Genomic DNA, 23,984 nt, shown 5'->3' on the forward strand with positions numbered 1-23,984 from the left:
GTGTTTTGTCTTCCTGTGGGGTTACTGTGGGGTAGGCATGCCGCGGTTTACCGAATTTCGGTAATACCGCGACAGGAACAGCCACGGTGTTGATACCGTGAGATTTCCGAGCATACGGTATTTTAATACAGCGTCGGTGGGCGGCGCATGCTGCGCATATGCAAAGCAACTCCACTCGCACACTAAGGCAAAACATTTATTTTCACCACACAGCTGCAGTACATTGAAAAGTTGCTTCCTACCTTTGAGTTAGTGTTGCTGAAAGACACCCAGATCCAATTGTATATTCCATATTTCTATTTGTACTATAAGAGTGAACTAGTGTCAACACGGAGGCACACAGTGACAGTTGTGAGCATGCACAGATTGCACTACCTCTGCTACAGGGTACGCCATTAAAACAGCCATTAGGGGGAGCCATAGTACAGTGAAATACAGTGGGGAATATCTATTGATTCATTGATTGAATACTTTATTGGCAGAAATGTAATCAGTATAGGGTACAGTCAAACACATCACAAAGGGATCACTGAAAAAAGTCCTTGCTGTCTTGTTCCATTCGGCCCTGGCCCAGGACCGAATGGAAACAAGACAGCAAGGACTTTCAATCAATTCATAATCATGACAAATAACACAATTCAAATTATCATAAAAGGTAAAAATACAAAAATAAGATATGTAGGCCTGCAGGTTGGGGAACAAAGAAGGCCTTATAAGGAGGTGGGGGTAGTCTCTAGACATAGGTGTGTGTGTGTGGGCCTGTGGGGGGGGGGGGGGGGGGGGCTTTTTTTATTTATATAAATACCGTGGAATACCGAGGTATAGATTATCAATACCGGCACCGTACCGTACTGTAAAATCTCATACCGTGGCATGCCTACTGTGGGGTTAGTTAGGGAATGTAATACTCCACTTGGACAGCTTTGCTTAGTTTGTCTCTCTTTGCCTCTTCCTCTAGTATTGAGAACTATCCACCTAGAATCCCACATCAGGACATATTAAAGGCCATCAGTAGAGCCTTCAAAGTCTGGAAGGATGTCAGTCCGTTCACCTTTGAGTATATTCCCTACAACGACATCTATAACGGCCACCGCGATGAGGCCGACATCATGATCGGCTTCTACGCGGGTCCTCACACAGGCCATGACTTTATGCCAACGGACAATGCACATGCCAACACCCCCCCCAGGCCTGGGTGGAGTGGAGGTGTTTTCGTGCACTTCAACTTAGACAAGCAATGGAGCGTCACCAACCAGAATGTGTCAGGTAAGAGATGGTGTCACTTGGACACAAAGTGAGTTTTGCACTATAGAGACAACCGGAATTAGTTGAAGGGGCTTTTGTTCACTTGTTACAGTTAACAGGACACTTCAACTGAAATGAAGTGAGATTTAACATCAATGATGTTTTTGGTTCAGCTGTAATGCTACAGAACAGTGCATGGTGCACAACTTACATCTCATTCATTGGTTTATATTAACCGATTACATGCCGCCACCAGATGGCTCCACTGAGAGCAGTTTCATGAAAATGCTCCTCTTTACAGCCACACAAGTTTAGAGCCGTAAGTGATCGTGTGATGAGTAGGCATGTAACGATGCACTCAACTCACGATCCGATTCGTATCACGATTTGAGGTTCACGATACGATATTTTAAACAAAGAATATTACCGCTTTTTATTATTTATAAATTATTTATTATTATTATTTATCTTCCCCCGAGCTTTTTTCACATTTTCTATTTAACTACATTGCAAAAGAAGTAGCATTACTTTTGACAGTGCAGAAACATAATTGCCTTCCTTGATGAATTGCATTTTTATAATGAATTGCATTTTTATAGCGCTTTTCCAAGTGCTCAAAGCGCTTTACAATGGTTCATTCATTCATACATTGGGAGGTGAAGCGGCGAACAGTCGACGCCAGCGTCCTCACTTCCCACCCCCAATCCAACCCTTGATGCTGAGTGTCAAGCAGGGAGGCACTGGGTCCCATTATTTAGAGTCTTTGGTATGACCCGGCCGGGGATCGAACCCCGACCTCCCAGTCTCAGGGCGCCACTGAGCTGTAACACATTTAATACATAAATCGTCTGGAAACGTCATAAGGATTGGAACCGAGAGGTGCCTTCGACGTCTGTGGACGTCCTAGCGACGTCCAAACGACACGGGGCGAGATAATAATATTCAGAATTATTCCTATTTTTTTTTTTTGGCATTTCGCTTTTCGCTTGCCGTATGCTAACGCTCTGTGCAACTATTAGCTTTTCATTGACTCCCATGTTAGCGCGGCGGAAAGAATGACTCGTTTCTCCTCATCCAGGGCGCTCTCCGTGGTGTTAAAAGGATCGACATGCTGGCGCTGCATTTCTGCACACTCACTGCACACACACTGCACGCGCACTGCACACACACTGCACACACACTGCACACACACTGCACACGCACTGCACACGCGCTGCACACTCACTGCACACGCGCTGCACACACACTGCACACACACTGCACACACACTGCACACACACTGCACACGCACTGCACATGCACTGCACACGCGCTGCACACACACTGCACACACACTGCACACGCACTGCACACTCACTGCACACGCACTGCACACGCACTGCACACGCGCTGCACACGCACTGCACACGCTGTTACAACTCATATGTCTAGGCGTAAGATGAGTAGGCAACATAAGAAGGAGGAACAGGAAACCATGATCAAATGTTTTATTATAATATTATATATAATAAACCGTGATCAAAAGATATTTACAATATTGACTCTTAAACAATCAAAAGAAAATACAATAAAGAAACAACGCCTTTCCGAAGGGCTTCCCCCCCGACGAGCTGTCAGCCACAGACTGACTATGTAGGTAACGGTGCACCCATTGGCCACTGGGTGACACGTGACCGGCAACCAATAAGGGAGGCAGGCGTTGGTCAGACGCCTGACTAGAGCCGGCCCCTCGATGATGTCACTGACAAGGTAAACACAGACAATCCAACCTGGAGTGGAGAAGAACACATATGTAATAGAAGGCGCTCTCTATTCCAATATATGGTTCATAACAAGTCTACTTAGATGTATAGTTATATACAGTATATATAAGGGATATCACAGATAGGTCTATATACATAATATACCACAACAATACCACCAGTTACCTCATATAAATATATACATAATATTAACCAATACATATATATATTTGTACTACATCGTACTGCAGGCTGGGTTGGTTGCGCACCGGCATATACGTCCGACAGGCTTCTGAAACTCGTCCTGTGAGAATCGTTCCGGAGTGAATAAACGGACGGCCGTGCACATGCAATGAAATATCGCGAGTCGGCTGGTGATTTCGATTCAATTTCGATACGAATCGAGAATCGTGACAGGCTTATAAAATACTAATTAATTCTAGATTAATAGACATAGACATTAATGAAACCAGAGATTTCTCGGGTTGTCACAAGAGGTTTCAAGCAAGAAAGCAGAGACACTGTCTGGCCTATATTGTGATATTGCGGAAATTTGCACTAATGTATCTTCTTTTCTGCAGTCGTCCCCCCGTCTGCCTGCACCACTTCCCTAAACATGTAGGAGGAGGTGGTGCCCCCAGACGCAAAAACAAATGGATAACAAAAACTTATTTTATTTTATTTAACTGAAGGAGTTCTTCTTCCATCCATCCAGGTTCCTTCAATGTGTTTCTGGTAGCGGTCCATGAGCTGGGCCACAGCCTGGGTTTGGATCACTCCAAAGACACATCGTCCATCATGCACAGAGGCTACAAATGGATGGAGACTGATGACTTCCAGCTGCCAGCAGATGACCGCCAGGGGATTCAACACATCTACGGATTTCTACGGAGTGGAAATGGTTAAACTACAACTTGATATATAATAATACTTCACTGCAGTTGAAGCCAGATCAACTTGGATTGTAGCTTTGTAGCTAAAAGCTATGAAGGTACAAACGTGGGGTGTATATTAGTGTCCAGTGTTTTATTATTTTAACCAAAGGTGATGTAATGTTAGACACCACATTATTCATACATTAATCATTGTTAGTGTTCATACCTAGTGTATAATGCTGTATACTCAGCCCACTGTTATTTGGGTGCATCAATGTTTATTCCTCCACAGACCCTCCAGAAAAGCCCTCAGTATCAGCGAGTCCACCAGGAAGCGTTGTTGAGGGCAGCACGGTGACTCTGACCTGCAGCAGTGAAGCCAAGCCACCCGTACACACCTACACCTGGTACAGAGACGGAGGAATGGCCTCTATCTCCACTGGTCCTCAGCTGGTGAAGGACAATGTGTCTCCTGCAGACGCTGGACCATACTTCTGTCAGGCCACAAACACACATGGATCCCAGAGGTCACCTCCACACGCTCTATATGTTCAGTGTAAGTGAACTAAAATCTCTCTCTCTCTCTCTCTCTCTCTCTCTCTCTGTCTCTCTGTCTCCAGAGATAGTTTGTATGTTTGTATGCTCTGCATTAAGTGCGTCTGCTAAATCCCTAAATTATATTTTAAAATATTTCATAGGTCAACAATAGTATACACCCCCAACTGAACATGTTAACTCACACTGATGTACTGCTAGACAGGAATCATCTACTGTTACACTCAAACTCATTCATTTGATAATGTTTCTCTTCAGCTCTCCCAGTTAATCCAACAGTCCACACAGTGGGTAAATAAAACAAGAACAGACAACTACGCAACATTGTAAGCTGATTTTTGTTTTCCTTATAATCAAAGTAATATTACCTTTTTACTGGATATTATATTGTCTGTACAGAGTCTGATGATGTCAGGTTGGTGGAAGGAACCAGTCGCTGTACTGGTAAACTCGAAGTGAGACACCAGGGAGAGTGGAGACCAGCGGTTGATTTTACGTCTAGCTGGAACCTCCAGTCATCGTCTGTGGCGTGTCGACAGCTGGGCTGTAGCTCTGCTCTTCACTACAAATGGAGGTCTGGTTCTACACGTCAACCTGTGTGGTGGATTACATCTTCCTGTGTTGGATCTGAATCTTCACTGAAGGAGTGTGTAACGATGCAGGCTGGTCATTCTGTGGAGACACTGGAGGTGATCTGTTCAGGTAACAAATAATAACTTCAACACTGACAATCATCATCAATCCATCCATCTAGTCTTGATTCTGCGGAGAACAATAGTGATTATGCAGAGACAAATTATTGATTCCGCGCCTTGAAAGTTAATATTCCACATGATTTTGCATTAAGAAATAACCCAAACTGACAATCTACAATAGTATAAACCCCCCCATCCTGACAATCTACAGTAGTGTACACCCCCAACCTGACAATCTACAGTAGTATACCCCCCCAACCTGACAATCTACAGTAGTTTACACCCCCAACCTGACAATCTAAAGTAGTATACACCTCCAACCTGACAATCTACAGTAGTTTACACCTCCAACCTGACAATCTACAGTAGTTTACACCTCCAACCTGACAATCTACAGTAGTTTACACCTCCAACCTGACAATCTACAGTAGTTTACACCTCCAACCTGACAATCTACAGTAGTTTACACCTCCAACCTGACAATCTACAGTAGTTTACACCTCCAACCTGACAATCTACAGTAGTTTACACCTCCAACCTGACAATCTACAGTAGTTTACACCTCCAACCTGACAATCTACAGTAGTATACCCCCCCAACCTGACAATCTACAGTAGTTTACACCCCCAACCTGACAATCTAAAGTAGTATACACCTCCAACCTGACAATCTACAGTAGTTTACACCTCCAACCTGACAATCTACAGTAGTTTACACCTCCAACCTGACAATCTACAGTAGTTTACACCTCCAACCTGACAATCTACAGTAGTTTACACCTCCAACCTGACAATCTACAGTAGTTTACACCTCCAACCTGACAATCTACAGTAGTTTACACCTCCAACCTGACAATCTACAGTAGTTTACACCTCCAACCTGACAATCTACAGTAGTATACACCCCCAACCTGACAATCTACAGTAGTATACACCCCCAACCTGACAATGGTTTAGCGCCCCAGCCTGTGTCCAGAGGCTCCATGAGGAGGAAGCCCAACAAACCCTCTGTGGGGCCTGTAGGAGAGGACACACACACACACACACACACGTACAGATACTCATTCTCAGTGGCGTGCACAGACATTTTAAGGGGCAGGTGCTCAAGTAAAAAAGGGCACCTTGTGCGGCGCGTGGAACCACCAGCTAAATAGTGCGTGAGATTTATAGATTTTGGGGCATAAATAATAATATATTATCAGCTTTTATTTCAGAAATGGTCGATACATACTGTAAAAAAACATGATGATGTCACCATGGGCCACACATACTGTATACATACTGTAAAAAAACATGATGATGTCACCATGGGCCACACATACTGTATACATACTGTACAAAAACATGATGATGTCACCATGGGCCACATACTGTACAAAAACATGATGATGTCACCATGGGCCACATACTGTACAAAACATGATGATGTCACCATGGGCCACATACGGTACAAAACATGATGATGTCACCATGGGCCACATACGGTACAAAACATGATGATGTCACCATGGGCCACATACGGTACAAAACATGATGATGTCACCATGGGCCACATACTGTACAAAAACATGATGATGTCACCATGGGCCACATACTGTACAAAAACATGATGATGTCACCATGGGCCACATACTGTACAAAACATGATGATGTCACCATGGGCCACATACTGTACATACTGTACAAAACATGATGATGTCACCATGGGCCACATACTGTACAAAACATGATGATGTCACCATGGGCCACATACTGTACATACTGTACAAAACATGATGATGTCACCATGGGCCACATACTGTACATACTGTACAAAACAAAAGTAAAATGAACAAACTGTACAACACACTAACTCTCATAAAGGGCATATTGCTGTCTAGAGGGCAGAAGGGCAGGTTCTCTCTGGCGCCACCTAGTGTCTATCTGTGCTCATTGTGGACGGCTGCATCTCTCCACAGAGACACTGACAAAGCACTGCGGACCCCCAGAGGTCCTCGTTAGGAACAGCATCATGAAAGGTACGAGCCAAGACGCGTACGCACACGGAGAGAAGGTGTTCTACGACTGCATGGTGGGATACACTTGGAAGAAAGGACCCCACGATGTTACGTGTGTGGATGGACAATGGACACGTTTAAAAATAAAATGTCGAAGTAAGTGTACGTTTGTCAGTGTTATTTGATTGTGTGTGTGTGTGTGTGTGTGTGTGTGTGTGTGTGTGTGTGTGTGTGTGTGTGTGTGTGTGTGTGTGTGTGTGTGTGTGTGTGTGTGTGTGTGTGTGTGTGTGTGTGTGTGTGTGTGTGTGTGTGTGTGTGTGTGTGTGTGTGTGTGTGTGTCACACCAGACACAAGGAGGTCCTGATTCTGGAGGTGGGCTGTGTCTTTGATCTGTACATGGACCAGGCATTCCAAGATAAATATTCTAAGTATCAACCATCACTTGGAAGTATAACAAACCTGGGGTATCGCTGTAGATTTGCCATACTGATATTCTGAAGCCTGGGCCGTGTGCATAAACTGACCATGAGTGGCCTAAGAATGGCATGACAAAAAGCAAAGCCAAACTTGCCAAATACTGAGCTCTGTTTGGGCTGTTATAGGCAGCTTGTCTGTGTGGAGGAGGAGGTGCCATGTGTATCCTTAAGTGTACATGAACTGTCAACCCCGTTATATTTGTTTCCTTGTAAAATGTATTGTAATTTGTGGATTCAAATAAATACATTGAAGTGTGTGTGTGTGTGTGTGTGTGTGTGTGTGTGTGTGGCCATGGCTCGCACACACACACACGCCCACCCGCACACACACACACGCACACACACACACACACACACACACACACACACACACACACACACACTTCTCTCCATGGCTCTCACGCTCTGTCTCCATTTGACTCAGGAACGTGCGGCAAGCGGATCGGCAATATGCTCACAATCAGCGGAGGCACTCTGTCCCGACCTGGAGACAATCCATGGCAGGTGTCTCTGCAGCGCAGACAAAGAGACACATTGAATAAGTTCGGACACGTCTGTGGAGGCGTCCTCATCCATTCCTGTTGGGTCCTCACCGCTGCTCACTGCGTGTAAGATGCTCTGAATGCTATGTGTGCTAACATGCTGCTAGTTTAGATTGGGAGTGAGTCTGTAGTTCTGACTGCAATGGGAAGTTCATTCCATAGTTTAGATTGGGAGTGAGTCTGTAGTTCTGACTGCAATGGAAAGTTCATTCCATAGTTTAGATTGGGAGTGAGTCTGTAGTTCTGACTGTAATGGGCAGTTCATTCGAGTGAGTCTGTAGTTCTGACTGTAATGGGCAGTTCATTCCAGTCTGGGAGCCAGAATAATGAATGAAACGTCTCTCATGTCTTAATGACTGACTGTTGTTTCTCCAGTAATACTGACGCCATCATGGACATGCAGGTGGTCTTGGGGGGAGTGGACAAAGGCAGACATGAAGAGGAAGACCAGATCGTCAACGTGAAGAGAGACTTCATTCATGTGGATTATAAGGAAGGAAAAACATACAAAAATCCAAGCAGTGACATTGGTGAGACCATTCATTTACTCTATGTCTCTGATTGGTCCATTCATTTACTCTGTCTCTGATTGGTCCATTCATCTACTGTGTGTCTCTGATTGGTCCATTCATTTACTCTGTCTCTGATTGGTCCATTCATCTACTGTATGTCTCTGATTGGTCCATTCATCTACTCTTTGTCTCTGATTGGTCCATTCATCTACTGTGTGTCTCTGATTGGTCCATTCATCTACTGTGTGTCTCTGATTGGTCCATTCATCTACTCTATGTCTCTGATTGGACCATTAATAATAATAATAATAATAAAGCTTTATTTGTATAGCACCTTTTAAGAACAAGTCACAAAGTGCTTTTACAGAGAGATATATATAAAAACATAGCAAGGAGGCACACAATAGAATAAAATACATGACAATAACAACAAGAAATCAATGAAATCACAAATCACATGGGTATGGGGTTGAATGCAGTTTTGTAAAAATGAGTTTTAAGGAGTGATTTAAAACGGGGCACAGACTCGGCAAGCCTGATCTCTAGAGGCAAGGCGTTCCAGAGAGTCGGTGCATGGATAGCGAATGCCCGACGGTCGCCTACAGTTTTTTTGCAGCCTGATTTTGTTAAAAGAAGGGCCGTGCCAGATGAACGTAGGTGACGGGCTGGCTCGTAGGGGACGAGTGGGTCAGATATGTAATAATAATAATAATAAGTAGGTGAGTAGGTCAGATATGTAAGAGGGAGCGAGTCCGGATCTAGCTTTGAAGGTGAATAAAAGTATTTTGAAATGTATTCTGTATGAGACAGGCAGCCAATGTAGGGTGGCCAGGATAGGGGTGATGTGATCGTATTTTTTGGAGCCTGTTAGGAGGCGAGCTGCAGCATTTTGAATGAGTTGTAACCGGTTGATGGATTTCTTTGAGAGGCAGGAGTATTAGGGAATTACAGTAGTCTACACGGGAGTAAATGAAAGCGTGGATAACTTTAGTGAGGTCGGGGCGGGAGAGAAAGGGTTTGATTTTTGCAATGTTTCTAAGGTAAAAAAATGAAGACTGGACAACTTTTGTTACGTGGCCGTCCAGGGAGAGGTCGGAATCCAGAAATACACCCAGGTTTATGGCTGTGGATTTTATATTGGGACGTAGGGAGCCGAGGCTAATTTCGAGATGTGCTCTGTCAGATGGTGGGCCAAATATTAATACTTCAGTTTTTGATTCATTTAGTTGGAGGAAGTTTATTGTCATCCAAGCCTTTATGTCGGCTAGGCATGAATGCAGTATGGCTATGCTGGAGGTGTCATGAGGATTGATGGGAAGGTAAAGCTGGGTATCGTCGGCATAGCAGTGAAAATTGAGGTTGTGTTTCCGTATGATGTTGCCAAGTGGGAGCATGTACAGGGAGAAGAGGATAGGGCCAAGAATAGAGCCCTGAGGGACACCACAGTGTAACGGGGCTTTGGATGAGATGGACTCACCAATGGAGACTGAGAAATGTCTGTCGGTTAAATAGGATGAAAACCAGTTTAAGGCTGTGCCTGAGATACCCACATATTTCTCGAGGCGGTTGAGAAGTGTAAGGTGATCGATGGTGTCAAATGCTGCTGTTAGATCAAGGAGAACTAGGACGGAGCAGTTCCCAGAGTCTGTGGCTAGGAGGAGATCATTGACGACCTTCAGGAGAGTTGTTTCCGTGCTATGGAGGGCACGGAAACCAGATTGGAACTTTTCAAATAGGCTGTTTTCGCTTTAATAGTCAACGAGCTTGGTGAAGACCACTTTTTCCAGAACTTTAGACAGAAATGGTAATTTAGATATTGGTCTGAAATTGCTAAGTACAGAGGGGTCCAGGGTTGTTTTTTTAAGGAGGGGCGAGACTAGTGCAGTTTTGATAGAGGGGGGAACAGAACCAGAGGACAATTACCTGTTAATGATGGATAGGATATGGGGACCAACGGTGGGAAAGATTTCCTTAAGAAGAGAGGTAGGGACAATATCTAGGGGGCAGGAGGAGGATTTCATATGGCTGATGGTTTATGGAGGTTTTCAAGGGATATCTGGCCGAGAGAGCAGAGGGGGGCAACGGGAGTGACAGGAGCAATATCCGCTTCGCTGCACAAAAAGGCAGTTAAAGGGTTGTGCAGTGGCCAGCAGGGACCTAATTGAGTCGATCTTACTGATGAAGAAGGATAAGAATTTTTCGCAGCGGTCTGGGGACCCCCGGTGACCAGCTCAATGGTCTTAAATAGGATTCTAGAGTTGTTGTAGTTCTCTGAGATGAGTTTGGAAAAGTACTTTGCTCTAGCTTCCTTCACCGCGTTATTATAACCCTTCATGAGGTCTTTTAGCAGCTCGAGATAGACGGTTAACTTGGAGGATTTCCATTTGCGCTCAATAATCCTAAATTCTCTCTTAATGGCACGAGTGTGGTCGTTCAGCCAGGGTGAGGATTTATGGGTGGAGTTTAGCCGGGTTTTGAAGGGGGCTACAATATCCAGTGTGGTTTGGCAGATGGTGTTAAAAGAGTTGAGTTGGTCGTTGGGGGAATAATGGAGAGCAGGAGTGGTTGCGGTGGTGACAAAAATGTTACAGAATTTGGTGGCGGTTAAAGGGTGAGGCGGGAGCGGGTGGGGGCCAATGCTTTGGAGGGTAGCATTTCAGTGAGGAAAGAGCAGTTTGGCTTGGGGGGACGGTAGACTAAGGTGCTCTTTACACGAGGATGGTGTTCATAAAAAACGGCAAAATAAAGTATTGTTTGCTGCTGTCATTTAGACGAGAACCGTGTTCACAGGAGGTGAAAACGCAACGAAGTGAAACCACCTCCCAGAGTGGAAATATTTTAGAACGCCGTTTCCTATGGTCTCCATATAAACAGGCAAAACGGTGGATACGCAAAAATTGTGACATCATGGCTTACGTCAGCTCTGGTCGGCTCACCCGTGTCCTACGTTTTTACATGGTGTCATAGGCATGCGTCAGTTGCTAGGGGAAACGAACAACAACAACCATGTCGGATAGTCCGGTTTGCGTGTGATGAGGACGCGACGTTTGTTTACTTTCTGTGTAGAAGAAGAACGGAAGTAGTTCTACGCATGTGTGACTTATGTCTATGGTTTATATATGCGCTGCGTCACACGGACCCCACAAGGACACGCGCCACCTAGCGACCTGGCATATATATGCATGCACTTTGTAGCGTTTTCATTCAAGTGTGCGTTCTCATGTAAATGGTCCAAAAAAATGAGAACGCAACGGGACTTTGACGTGTTATATGGAGATGGTCGCCGTCTAAAAGAGGCCTCAGGCGCCTGTCACACCTATCAGACAAGCGTCTTATCAATGTTTTATGGTTTCAGCTGTCTTGTCGTTTGTCGCATCAATTGACCACAATGCTTTGCGGAATCTGGGCGGTGCGTGGGCGGTGCGAGGACATGCGGAACAGATCCACGTGTTGCCTGTTGTTGTCCTTACGCTGTTAGCTGCGGAGCGGGACACAGTAGCTAGTAGCTTGTTGGTTGTGTCAACGTGTTGCGTCTCCACTTTATCAGTACCACTACCACAGTAGGTGCCAAGTCTGGCACTGATTCCGTGTGCATGTATATAGCCTCCAGGTACGCAGACTAAGCATGGCATCATTGTGGAAAATTAATATTTTCTGTTAGCAACGACTCCATTATTTTTAATAAAGCGCATCCATTTTACCACAACACACGACTTGCTGCATTTCAGGCTGTTAGCCATGACGCAGACGTCGATGCAGGCTATAGGCGAAATATAGGATAAGAGATGACATGCGTCTCCAAGTTGGAGCCTCTAGTTGCGCCTGGGCGCACGGCTCTCTCCTATCTGCAGTCCGACCGTTCAGCGTTACTTCAGGAGAGGAGACGACACCTCGATGTTAATGTTATTAAAAAAAGAGAGAAATAAAAGGGGGGGAATCATATTTGAACCATAATCTGAAGTAGGCCTAATGTACAGTAGGCCCATTGGGCATAGCCAACACGGCACATCATTATCACATCTACATTTATCCTTCAACATTTCATGCCCAAAATGATTGTTTGGGAGCAGTAGCATTTTCAGAAATATAAGTCATGGCTACGACTGTTTCATAATATCCAGTCCAATGCGCACTGCCCATGCGAACGGAAAACATGTTCATTCATATTAACAGTTTTATTTTATTTTAACAACCAAATCATATGGAATGGTTTGAAGTAGGCCTTCATTTATAATGTCGCATCCTCTGTGTAAAGCACTGATGTCCTTTTATATCGTTGGTCCGTGCAGTCATAACTATTGATTATGGGTCGGGTGGAATAACAAACTGATACGAGGTGGAACGAGAGATCTGAACGGAGTCGACGCGACACCTGAATTATATAAGCATTAGGCTATATAGACCAGAGCTAGGTTAGGAGTGAATGATAAAATGCATGCACCTTGAATTATAACGTTTGTTTTAATTTTCTGTTCGGCCACGACGGGCAGGGATTATATTTTCCTGTTGAATTGCTTACTGGAACAGACCAAACTACTTTTCGTTACGAAAGTGCATAGGCGCTTTCCTCTTCCGTGTCTGTACTCTGCAGAAAAAAAACAACAGAGTGTGAAAAGACCGCCCAGTGCAGCGTAACAAACGGACCTTCTCTCCTATTGGTTGGCGGGTAAACCCAACCCTTTTTGTCTTGTCTGAGGTGCCGCCTTGTTCTTCAGCTTGTGGCCTACAAAATGTTTTGTGTCTTGTGTCTTGCCCCCCCCCCCCCATGAAACACGTTTGTCTGATGAGACCACGTGACTCCCATTAGAAATGCATTGGGAGCTGTCTTGTCTGATGCTTTTCATCAGACAACCATAAGACGCTTGTCTGATTCGTGTGACTGCGGCCTCAGACAAAGAGTGTACGCTGTTGCTTGATAATGAATGCCAGATATTCAAATGAATTAAAATCACCAAAAGAGAGAGGGGTACAAATACAATTTGAATAAAAATAACAGCAACTCCACCGCCACGACTAGAGAGCCTAGAATTTTGTAGATAAGAATAGGTAGGGGGGGAGGCCTCATTGAGGAGTTTGAAGTCATTAATTTACTGTATGTCTCTGATTGGTCCATTCATCTACTGTATGTCACTCACACAGCATGCCTAAAGGTCTAAATGATGACATCATGATAGATAGATAGATAGAATACTTTATTGGCAGTTTAAGAAAATTACAGAAAAATGATATCATTTAAAAAAAAACGCCAAATGGACTTAGACACAAAAAAGCCATAGCTTGTTTCCATTGTGGTCCACTTTTGTAACATGAAACTATACACATACATACTGTACAGACAAAACAACCATGGAACATATAATAAATAATCCTTATATATAAGGCTGGGAGCTATATACATAGGACAAGAGGTACCCTGGGAGAATAGTCCTGAGCATGGGAGATGGGCTATCCAGGGTCAGAATCTAACTATGACCAGTGAGTGTGTAGATGGAGCCATGATTTCAGGTCTTTCCTAAATATTGCAATTGACAGTCAAAGATGCTAATGTTATGTAACTATTGTGTTTACTGTGTCTCAGCATTACTGCAGCTGGAAACCACCAACGGAGCATTCTGTGCCAATGAAAACAGCTACGTTACACCTGCCTGTCTGCCAAACAAGATGTCCCCCGATGGAACGCCGTGTATGATCTCTGGATGGGGCCGAACTAAAGATGGTACGTGTCCAACCATTTCACTACCATTAATCACACCTTAAAGATGGAGTGCCGTGATTGTTTTCCACCCTAAAAGATGATCATCAGGTCTTATTGTTATATAAGGAGTTATATTTTTTCAATTAATTAAGTATGCCTGGTTTGCTTGGTGGGTGGTGATGGGTGGTGATGGGTGGTGGTGGGTGGTGATGGGTGGTGGTGGGTGGTGGTGGGTGGTGGTGGGTGGTGATGGGTGGTGGTGGGTGGTGATGGGTGGTGATGAGTGGTGATGGGTGGTGATGAGTGGTGGTGGGTGGTGGTGGGTGGTGATGGGTGGTGATGAGTGGTGATCCATCTGGACTGAAGCCACACCCACAGCTTTAGTTGGGAGAGGGAGGGCTCAGAGGAGGGGCTGATAGTGTAATGTCACTATATTACTGTTTATTTCATTGGCCCGTTTGACTGTCTGGTTCAGCCTCCAGGAAGAAACCCTAAATACAAAGTGAATACACCATTGCACATAAAAACGACTCCAGGGTGTCTAATGAAGTACTGTCACCTCAGACACATGAAAAACTGGCACTCCCTCTTTAAAGCTGCTTTTAATATTTAATATCATATTGTCTATGTCCCTCAAAGTTATTTCTAATTGTTTGAGACTCAATCACCACTCTGATATAACCAGTCCTTGTCATTTCTTTCTGGACTTTGAAAGCAGTTTTAGCTACAATGCCACAATGTCCTGAGGTGGTGGGGATGCAGATATGCAGATTATTTAATATTTGAGTCATTATAATACTGATGCTAGATAAAACCAGGCATGTTTCCTTTCCATGCCAGCTTGGGAAATCTACAATGGTGGACATTGCTGATGACATCACGATGAGGACAAAATCAGTTGAGCTGTTCCTGAGAGCAATTTCCATTAAAACACCTAATATGATATGAAAGCCTGATTGTTCAAGATTGGTTATTTGTGGGGATAGAAAACACATATGGGAGCCCCAAAAACACAAACTACATTTAACAAGTTGAATTTTATGTTATAGGTCCTTTAAATAAAAGCTACACCAGTCTATATAAACCAACCAGTGTTCTTGTCCCTCAGATAATAACACAGGGGTAAACCAACCAGTGTTCTTGTCCCTCAGATAATAACACAGGGGTAAACCAAGTAACCAGTGTTCTTGTCGTCCCTCAGAATTCAACCCGTCCAAACTGTCACAAGGACAGGTTTCCCTGATGTCTCAGCAGCGTTGCACGGAGATTTATGGATTCCTGCTGGACAACACCATGATCTGTGGAGAAGACAAGAAGGGACTAGTCAGCACCTGTACGGTAAGTGTGTGTGTGTGTGTGTGTGTGTGTGTGTGTGTGTGTGTGTGTGTGCGTGTCAGACTCTGGGAAACTGGACTCGCCGAGCCAAGAGCTTTAGTTAAGGGTTAAGGGATCCCGGTTTCCCGGGTAATGGCTTCGGGACACGTTGCCCGGAAGGTTTTTGTTTTTTCTTGTTTCCCCCAGGAGGAAGTCACTAGTGTTGCTCTGGAGAGGGAAGCCTGGAGCTCTATGGTGGAGCTTTTGCCCCCGCGACCCGACTACGGATAAGCGGTTGAAGATGGATGGATGGATGGATGGATGGGACAGCAACACACACAGATTGACCAAGAATACGTTATAATGTCCATATAGATAAGATTAGAGAATCTATCCCCTTAAATGTATAACTTGCCTGGTATATCCTTGCATGCCAGCAACTAAAACCTGTGTAGACGATGAAACATGATGGCTTTGCAGTTGCATTGATGAGAGACATACAGTAGCTACGTCTCTCATCCTTGGATATCGCTGGACGATTTGTCATACTGATATTCGGAATCCTGGGCCGTGTACATATACTGACAACGAGTGGCTTAACAATAGCTGGCATGACGACGACAAAGACAAACAACTTGCCAAATACTGAGCTCTGTTTGGGCTGTTATAGACGAATTCAGAAACGGGTCCCGTGGTCGCAGCTTAGGTATTTCCTGTAGGTGGAGCCGACATAGCTGTGGGGTAAACCCGCACCTCTTCTACTACAGTGAACTGTAGAGTGACTGCCTCAAACGTTACACTTTTACCTGCTTTTTACTAACACTAACATTACAAAGATGCCAAGAACATCGGGATGAACCTGTGCAGTTTATGGCTGCTCCAACAGTAGTGGCACCATAAAAAAAAAAGAAAATGCAATGACAAAATATCCACCGCGGTGGCTGAGACCAGAGCCATAGAGTAGTGGTTGAGACGAAGCAGTGAAAGGTCCTGAAAGATACATAACGTCAGTCTTACCCAATACCCAATCTTTCTGTTTTATGAACAAAAGGCTGCTCTACTTTATACCTCACATATGGCTCATATGGCTGTGTGTCTTACAGGGTGACTCATATGGCTGTGTGTCTTACAGGGTGACTCATATGGCTGTGTGTCTTACAGGGTGACTCATATGGCTGTGTGTCTTACAGGGTGACTCATATGGCTGTGTGTCTTACAGGGTGACTCATATGGCTGTGTGTCTTACAGGGTGACTCATGTGGCTGTGTGTCTTACAGGGTGACTCATGTGGCTGTGTGTCTTACAGGGTGACTCATGTGGCTGTGTGTCTTACAGGGTGACTCATATGGCTGTGTGTCTTACAGGGTGACTCATGTGGCTGTGTGTCTTACAGGGTGACTCATGTGGCTGTGTGTCTTACAGGGTGACTCATGTGGCTGTGTGTCTTACAGGGTGACTCATATGGCTGTGTGTCTTACAGGGTGACTCATATGGCTGTGTGTCTTACAGGGTGACTCATATGGCTGTGTGTCTTACAGGGTGACTCATATGGCTGTGTGTCTTACAGGGTGACTCATGTGGCTGTGTGTCTTACAGAGTGACTCATGTGGCTGTGTGTCTTACAGGGTGACTCATGTGGCTGTGTGTCTTACAGGGTGACTCATATGGCTGTGTGTCTTACAGGGTGACTCATATGGCTGTGTGTCTTACAGGGTGACTCATATGGCTGTGTGTCTTACAGGGTGACTCATATGGCTGTGTGTCTTACAGGGTGACTCATGTGGCTGTGTGTCTTACAGGGTGACTCATGTGGCTGTGTGTCTTACAGGGTGACTCATGTGGCTGTGTGTCTTACAGGGTGACTCATATGGCTGTGTGTCTTACAGGGTGACTCATGTGGCTGTGTGTCTTACAGGGTGACTCATGTGGCTGTGTGTCTTACAGGGTGACTCATGTGGCTGTGTGTCTTACAGGGTGACTCATATGGCTGTGTGTCTTACAGGGTGACTCATATGGCTGTGTGTCTTACAGGGTGACTCATATGGCTGTGTGTCTTACAGGGTGACTCATATGGCTGTGTGTCTTACAGGGTGACTCATGTGGCTGTGTGTCTTACAGAGTGACTCATGTGGCTGTGTGTCTTACAGGGTGACTCATGTGGCTGTGTGTCTTACAGGGTGACTCATATGGCTGTGTGTCTTACAGGGTGACTCATGTGGCTGTGTGTCTTACAGGGTGACTCATATGGCTGTGTGTCTTACAGGGTGACTCATATGGCTGTGTGTCTTACAGGGTGACTCATATGGCTGTGTGTCTTACAGGGTGACTCATATGGCTGTGTGTCTTACAGGGTGACTCATATGGCTGTGTGTCTTACAGGGTGACTCGGGCGGACCCGTGATCTGCAGGGACGAGGGGGTTCACTACGTGGCAGGCTTGGCCAGCTGGGGGAGTGCGTCATGCGGCGGTGAAAAGCCTAGTGTCTACGTCGACGTCCACAGACAGGTGGAGTGGATTTCCGGCTGCATTGTCAACAATGGAGAAATATGCAAGACACTGAGTAAGTCGGAATATGACTATCAAGGATAAACCTATTAGCGAGCCATTGTGCGGCAGTGGTGAAAAGCAACTAAGAACCTGTTTTTTTTTTTTTTAGGTATTTCCATTATCCTAATAATTTTACCTCTACTCCAATGCCACTGTCGCGTTTATTCCGGGTGGTGGGCTCTTTTCAACCAATTACAGTATCTCAGGGATGTAGATATTAATACAGTTAATTGGGAGGTAAAATGTGTTTATGCTACTACTAGAGGAATGCGGTGCGTATGCTAGTGGGACACAGTGAAGTCAATAATTGATGACAATTGTATAGGAAGTATCAGATATCAAGAGGCGTGCTTTTAACAGGATATACTAGCAGGAGCGTGACTCTTCCAGTTCATTCTAAAGAAATGTAATGAGCAGGAGACATGGCGTTTGCGTAAGTCTTTATAATGTGTTAATAAGTACGGTTAAATGCTCTGTCATAATGATACGCTTGTGCAGTCGCTAGATCTGTGAATTAATAGTATATGTTGTGTTTCTTTGTGTTTCAGTTTATTACCTGCTAATGCCACTAACGCGTCTAATGTCGCGACCTCTGAATCTTGTGATAATGATTAAGAACAATTAGTTGTGGAAGCTATTGAACTATATCTGAACACGGGCCAGACAAGGCAAATAAGGCTTTTACTGTACACAAGTTTAGTAGAAGTGTGTTTGTACGTGTATGAGTGTGTTATGAGATTGTAGTAATAAAATGGCCGGAAAATAAGTGATTGTTTGCGAGCCTTTATTGCAACTTGGAGGAAGTGTGTGTTTGAGTAATATAACGGTGTGTGTTTAAATCACAAATTACCCATACCTGTTCCGGCTGTTCGTTAACTCCTTTACGGAGGGTTGAATCAATAGTTAAACAAAGTTATGAAACAGCAAAGTTGAATTATATCCGTACAGCCATATATGTGCCAGTAGAACAGTCTATGGAAGAGTGGCAGAGTGGCAGGAGAGGGTGAGTATGTGGTTACTTCCATCTCACCAGCCCTTCCCCTGATTGGTTGTGGTTGCCTACTGGATCACCAGCCCTTCCCCTGATTGGTTGGGGTTGCCTACTTAAGGCCAGCAAACACCTGAGGTCTTCAGCATTATTATGTTTTGTTTTAGTGATGTTGTTTTTGGTTTGTTCTGCATGTGTATGATTTGTTTTTGGTTTGTTCTGCATGTGTATGATTTGTTTTTGTTTTTTTGAATGGGGCTGCTAGGTGTAAGTATGTAGGACTAGTAGCATGCCGAAGTTTGTGCTATTGCCATTGGCAAAATATGCATTGGGCGTTTAAGTTAAAATGCTCAAAAACTACAAATCATTTAAAAGTAAAAGGTGAACATTTATTCAAATAATTATGAATAAATAAAATAAAAATGCATGAAACATAAAATTGCTATAAAGAACAATCACATATCCTGCTACCCTAATAGACAGGGGGTACATGAGCACATGGCCGTTCATTCGTGCTCTATCCCCGACCAAACCACACTTCCACCACACATCTCTCTATGCAAAATAAAACCTGCACACTCCCACAAAACATATAGACTACATTGCATTTGCCAAAAATGTCTTATTTACTGTTTAAATATTACTTTTCTGACCTAATAGACAGGGGGTACATGAGCACATGGCCAATATACAACAGTTATAAATAATTACGGTATTTGTTGATTATTTATCATACACTGACTGAAAGTGAGGACTGGTGGGATTTGAACATGGAACCTGTCATGAGTGTTATTAGTCCACTACACACTATTCTATCTCATAGGCTCTCACAGGCTCATTAAAAAAGCCTTTTAGGAGGAGTTTGAACTTGGAATACCCAGTTCAAATATGATTATTATTGTTGTTGTTTTATTTTTATTTTTTATTTTTTTGGGGGGGGGGTCCCCAGTTCAAATATTATTTTGGGGGGTCCCGACTCCCCAGTTCAACATTTTGGGGGCTGAGGCTGAGAACCATAATTTCTTTATGTTTGAATAATAAATACACATCACAACATGATTTATTTTATTGAAATATTTATTAACAGTTTGCAGAATTACAGTACATTTCAAGCACAAACTCAATACAAAGACTGTTAACTGTGAGTGGACGACCCAATTAAGCATTACACTTGTTTACAACAGGGTCCACCATGTTCAATTCATCAAAACATTTAGAGACGTACAAATAGACACTTCTATATTTCACCCATTCTTGAGATAAGGGACAAAACTTTTTTCAAACTGGATTTTTTTTTTTTTTAAGATACATTCAAATCAAATAGATGTATTTGTAGACACAGGTCTCAACTACCAATCTTGAGAAGGAACAGGTTTTTCGCATAACATTTCTTTCTAAAATGGGACATTTATGCACTTAATACCCGATTCATGTCAACTCCGTCAGACACACTAAAATCCCTTTTAATTGAATTTTATCATTTCAACAATAATATAAAGTCCTCAGTTATCTTATAATGGCTTTCAGTAATCAAGTTAAGTAATACAAATCTTTTAATATTATTTTGTTCCAATATCACACTATTATGAAATATCCAATTTCTCAAAACCGTCATTTCAACCTTTATTTTCAATATTATAACATGAAAACCATGTAAAAAAAAAAAGAAATCATCATTACGTATCATTTCAGTTGGTGTTTCAATACATAAGCACAAAAGATTTGACAGCGAATTTTCTATTTCTTTGGAAATTAACAAAAACATCACGGGACGAACGTCTGACGGAGTTGACGAACATCTGACGGAGTTGACAAGTTTAACTGATTTAGGTTCTAGACCACCTAGGATCTTGATTCTGGTGACTAATCCCACATTTTCAAGGATGAGGAATACAGTGGTACTATTTAGATTTGCCCTGTGAACATGGCAGCCATTTTTCAAAATGGCCGCCAACTTTCTGTTATTTCCCAATAACTCAAGTTCTACACCACCTAGGATCTTGATTCTGGTGACTAATCATACATTTTCAAGGATGTGGGATACATTGGTACTATTTAGATTTGTCCTGTGACCATGGTAGACATTTTTCAAAATGGCCGCCAACGTTCTGTTATTTCCCAATAACTCAAGTTCTACACCACCTAGGATCTTGATTCTGGTGACTAATCATACATTTTCAAGGGTGAGGAATACAGTTGTACTATTTAGATTTATCCTGTGACCATGGATGGTAGACATTTAAAAAAATGGTGGACCTGCTATTATTTTACCAATTTACTCAGGGAATATTATCAGAATAATATCAAATCTGTGAATACATTTCTTACCAAGAATTTTCTTCACCAATGTTTGTAAAGGTGTCTACTAACATATCCCACATTGGTTTCTATTTGACCACCCTAGGGGCATGTTTGACAGCTGCTGAAAGTTGGGTACCATCAACAAACAATATAAGGCTAAATGTTTTAAATTTCATTATGCTTTAAGTAGCATGTGGCATGTCAAACTAGGGGCTTTTCATGATTCTGGATCCATTCCAAGCATTAGTTTTGCACAAAAAACACTACGTTGGCTAAAAACGGCCATAGCCATCATCACAGATGTGATGAGGTCAGCACATGTCGGCACATTTGGGCAAGTGGCTATGGCCAAACTAGGGGGTCTATGGCCAAACTAGGGGTCAAACTCCTTGGGCTAAATTCGGTGAGGTGAACAGTGAGCAGTGAACAGTGAGCGAAAGACTGAAGACAGAAGATTTGGCTTCAGGACCATCAGGCAGGATGTGCAGACACTGAAGGCATCAGTGTCTTTCTCTGTGTCCCCAGCATGTCAACCAAAGCAATGTTACCAAATCAAAGCAGCCTTCACCTCATGTCACCTGGGGCTGGGTGAGCAATCGTATCCTGTATCTAAACTCACAACTAAATACAGACACTTGGCCAGACTGCCGTTTGAAAGGGTCAAACCCCTCATCCTGATTGGGGAAGACCACCCCACCTAATCACACCAACCGAACAAGTGAGGTTGGGGCCTCCAGGTGGGCCAGCAGCCATCTGCACAAGACTGGGCTGGACCCTGCAGGAAAGCAATCTCCAGCCAAGACAATGTAAGTTGACTATAACAGAGCCCCAGAACACAGAGCTCAGGAGAAGGATGGAGAAACACTGGCAGGAGGCCACCAAGATACAATGCCCCAGAGACCCAGAGTGTGCCACCACTGGCAATAAGGAGATCAACTGCTGCAGCAAAGATGTCATGAAAGGCAAGTCTCCACCAAAAAAAACCCTGAACCTAATCGGGGTGTCAAGAGACCAAAGTTTCTCCCCCACAGTTCCCTGCAGTGGCCAGTGAAGTCAAACTGTGCATCTGTACCTGAAAGGGGCAAGTCAAAGGCCAGAAAGCCCACCTCCTTTTAATGTCCTGTCAGTAGAAACTCAACCTGCACCTGAAATAAGCCCTTACCTCTCCCAGAGAAAGATCATCCTTGAAAATGTAATGATTAGTCGCCAGAATCAAGATCCTTGGTGGTCTAAAACTTGAGTTATTGGTAAAATAACAGCAGGTTGGTGGTCATTTTGAAAAACAATGGCTGCCATGGTCACAGGACAAATCTAAATAGTACCACTGTATTTCTCATCTTTTAAAATGTATGATTAGTCGCCAAAATCAAGATCCTAGGTGGTCTAAAACTTGAGTTATTGTAAAATAACAGCAGGTGGCGGCCATTTTGAAAAAAAAATGGCTGCTATGGTCACAGGACAAATCTAAATATTACCAATGTACCCCACATCCTTGAAAATGTATGATTAGTCACCAGAATCAAGATCCTAGGTGGTGTAGAACTTGAGTTATTGTAAAATAACAGCAGGTGGCGGCCATTTTGAAAAATGGCTGCCATGGTCACAGGGAAAGTCTAAATTGTACCACTGTATCCCTCATCCTTGAAAATGAGGTCTTAGTCACCAGAATCAAGATCCTAGGTGGTGTAGAACTTGAGTTATTGTAAAATAACATCAGGTGGCGGCTCTTTTGTAATATGGCTGCCATGGTCACCACGAGACAAATCTGTGATGGCCCCATAGCCAAAAATGTTCCTTAAGGCATGCTCTAACTGTGTGCCAAATTAGAATACTGCCCATTATTCAAAAACAATAATTTTATTGTTTTAGGAACACTTTTGTCAACTCCGTCAGATACACGTCAACTCCGTCAGACACAAAATCTGACGGAGTTGACGTCTGACGGAGTTGACAAAATGGCATTTGTTTTCATCTTAACCCTCTTTAGTACAATGTAGCCATTTTGTTTTTGCTTAATTTTGTTAGTTAAACCTAACCCCTAAACTAAAATAATAAACATTATTTTTGAATTCTTAACAAAGATCATAATAATGTCCTGACGGAGTTGACATGTAAAAGCTGTGACCACATTGTTATCAACATTGTTTGTTTAAAATATCAAACAATTGAATGCTTGTCAGACCAGGTACTCCACTGTTGCAACAAATATAAATGGGACTTGGAAAAGGAGTCTTCAGGCTAAATCTGTCGACAATATTTTCTGATTAATTTAAGACTTTTAAAAAAACCTGACGGAGTTGACGGAGACGTGGGACGAACATTTGATATGAGATATTTAATAGAAAATATGAATTAAAATTAACTGTGTATATTATTTGCTATGTTGTTGACAATCTACTTTAATTTAGTATGTATATTTATGTGATTGTGACAGTATTAGACACTTTTTTGGCAGTTTGAAATTGTGGCCACTTGCTGGGGACAGGCTAAATACAGGCCTT

General features: G+C 43.4%; 1 protein-coding gene across 1 annotated transcript in view; it reads left to right on the plus strand.

The window, feature by feature from the left end:
* Positions 1 to 18,993, plus strand: part of LOC308312116 (uncharacterized protein) — a 36,443-nt gene extending 17,450 nt beyond the window's left edge. The window contains exons 8-18 of the mRNA XM_080794512.1: positions 959 to 1,266; positions 3,703 to 3,888; positions 4,155 to 4,418; positions 4,676 to 4,708; positions 4,817 to 5,119; positions 7,070 to 7,264; positions 8,009 to 8,192; positions 8,502 to 8,656; positions 14,217 to 14,354; positions 15,535 to 15,671; positions 18,027 to 18,993. Coding sequence (XP_080650638.1) covers positions 959 to 1,266; positions 3,703 to 3,888; positions 4,155 to 4,418; positions 4,676 to 4,708; positions 4,817 to 5,119; positions 7,070 to 7,264; positions 8,009 to 8,192; positions 8,502 to 8,656; positions 14,217 to 14,354; positions 15,535 to 15,671; positions 18,027 to 18,236 — 2,113 coding nt within the window. The 3' untranslated portion in view covers positions 18,237 to 18,993. The remainder of the gene's footprint in view (positions 1 to 958; positions 1,267 to 3,702; positions 3,889 to 4,154; positions 4,419 to 4,675; positions 4,709 to 4,816; positions 5,120 to 7,069; positions 7,265 to 8,008; positions 8,193 to 8,501; positions 8,657 to 14,216; positions 14,355 to 15,534; positions 15,672 to 18,026) is intronic.
* Positions 18,994 to 23,984: the final 4,991 nt, after the last annotated feature.

Source organism: Protomyctophum bolini (assembly GCF_963924005.1).
Source record: "Protomyctophum bolini genome assembly, contig: SCAFFOLD_79, whole genome shotgun sequence".
NCBI lineage: Eukaryota > Metazoa > Chordata > Actinopteri > Myctophiformes > Myctophidae > Protomyctophum > Protomyctophum bolini.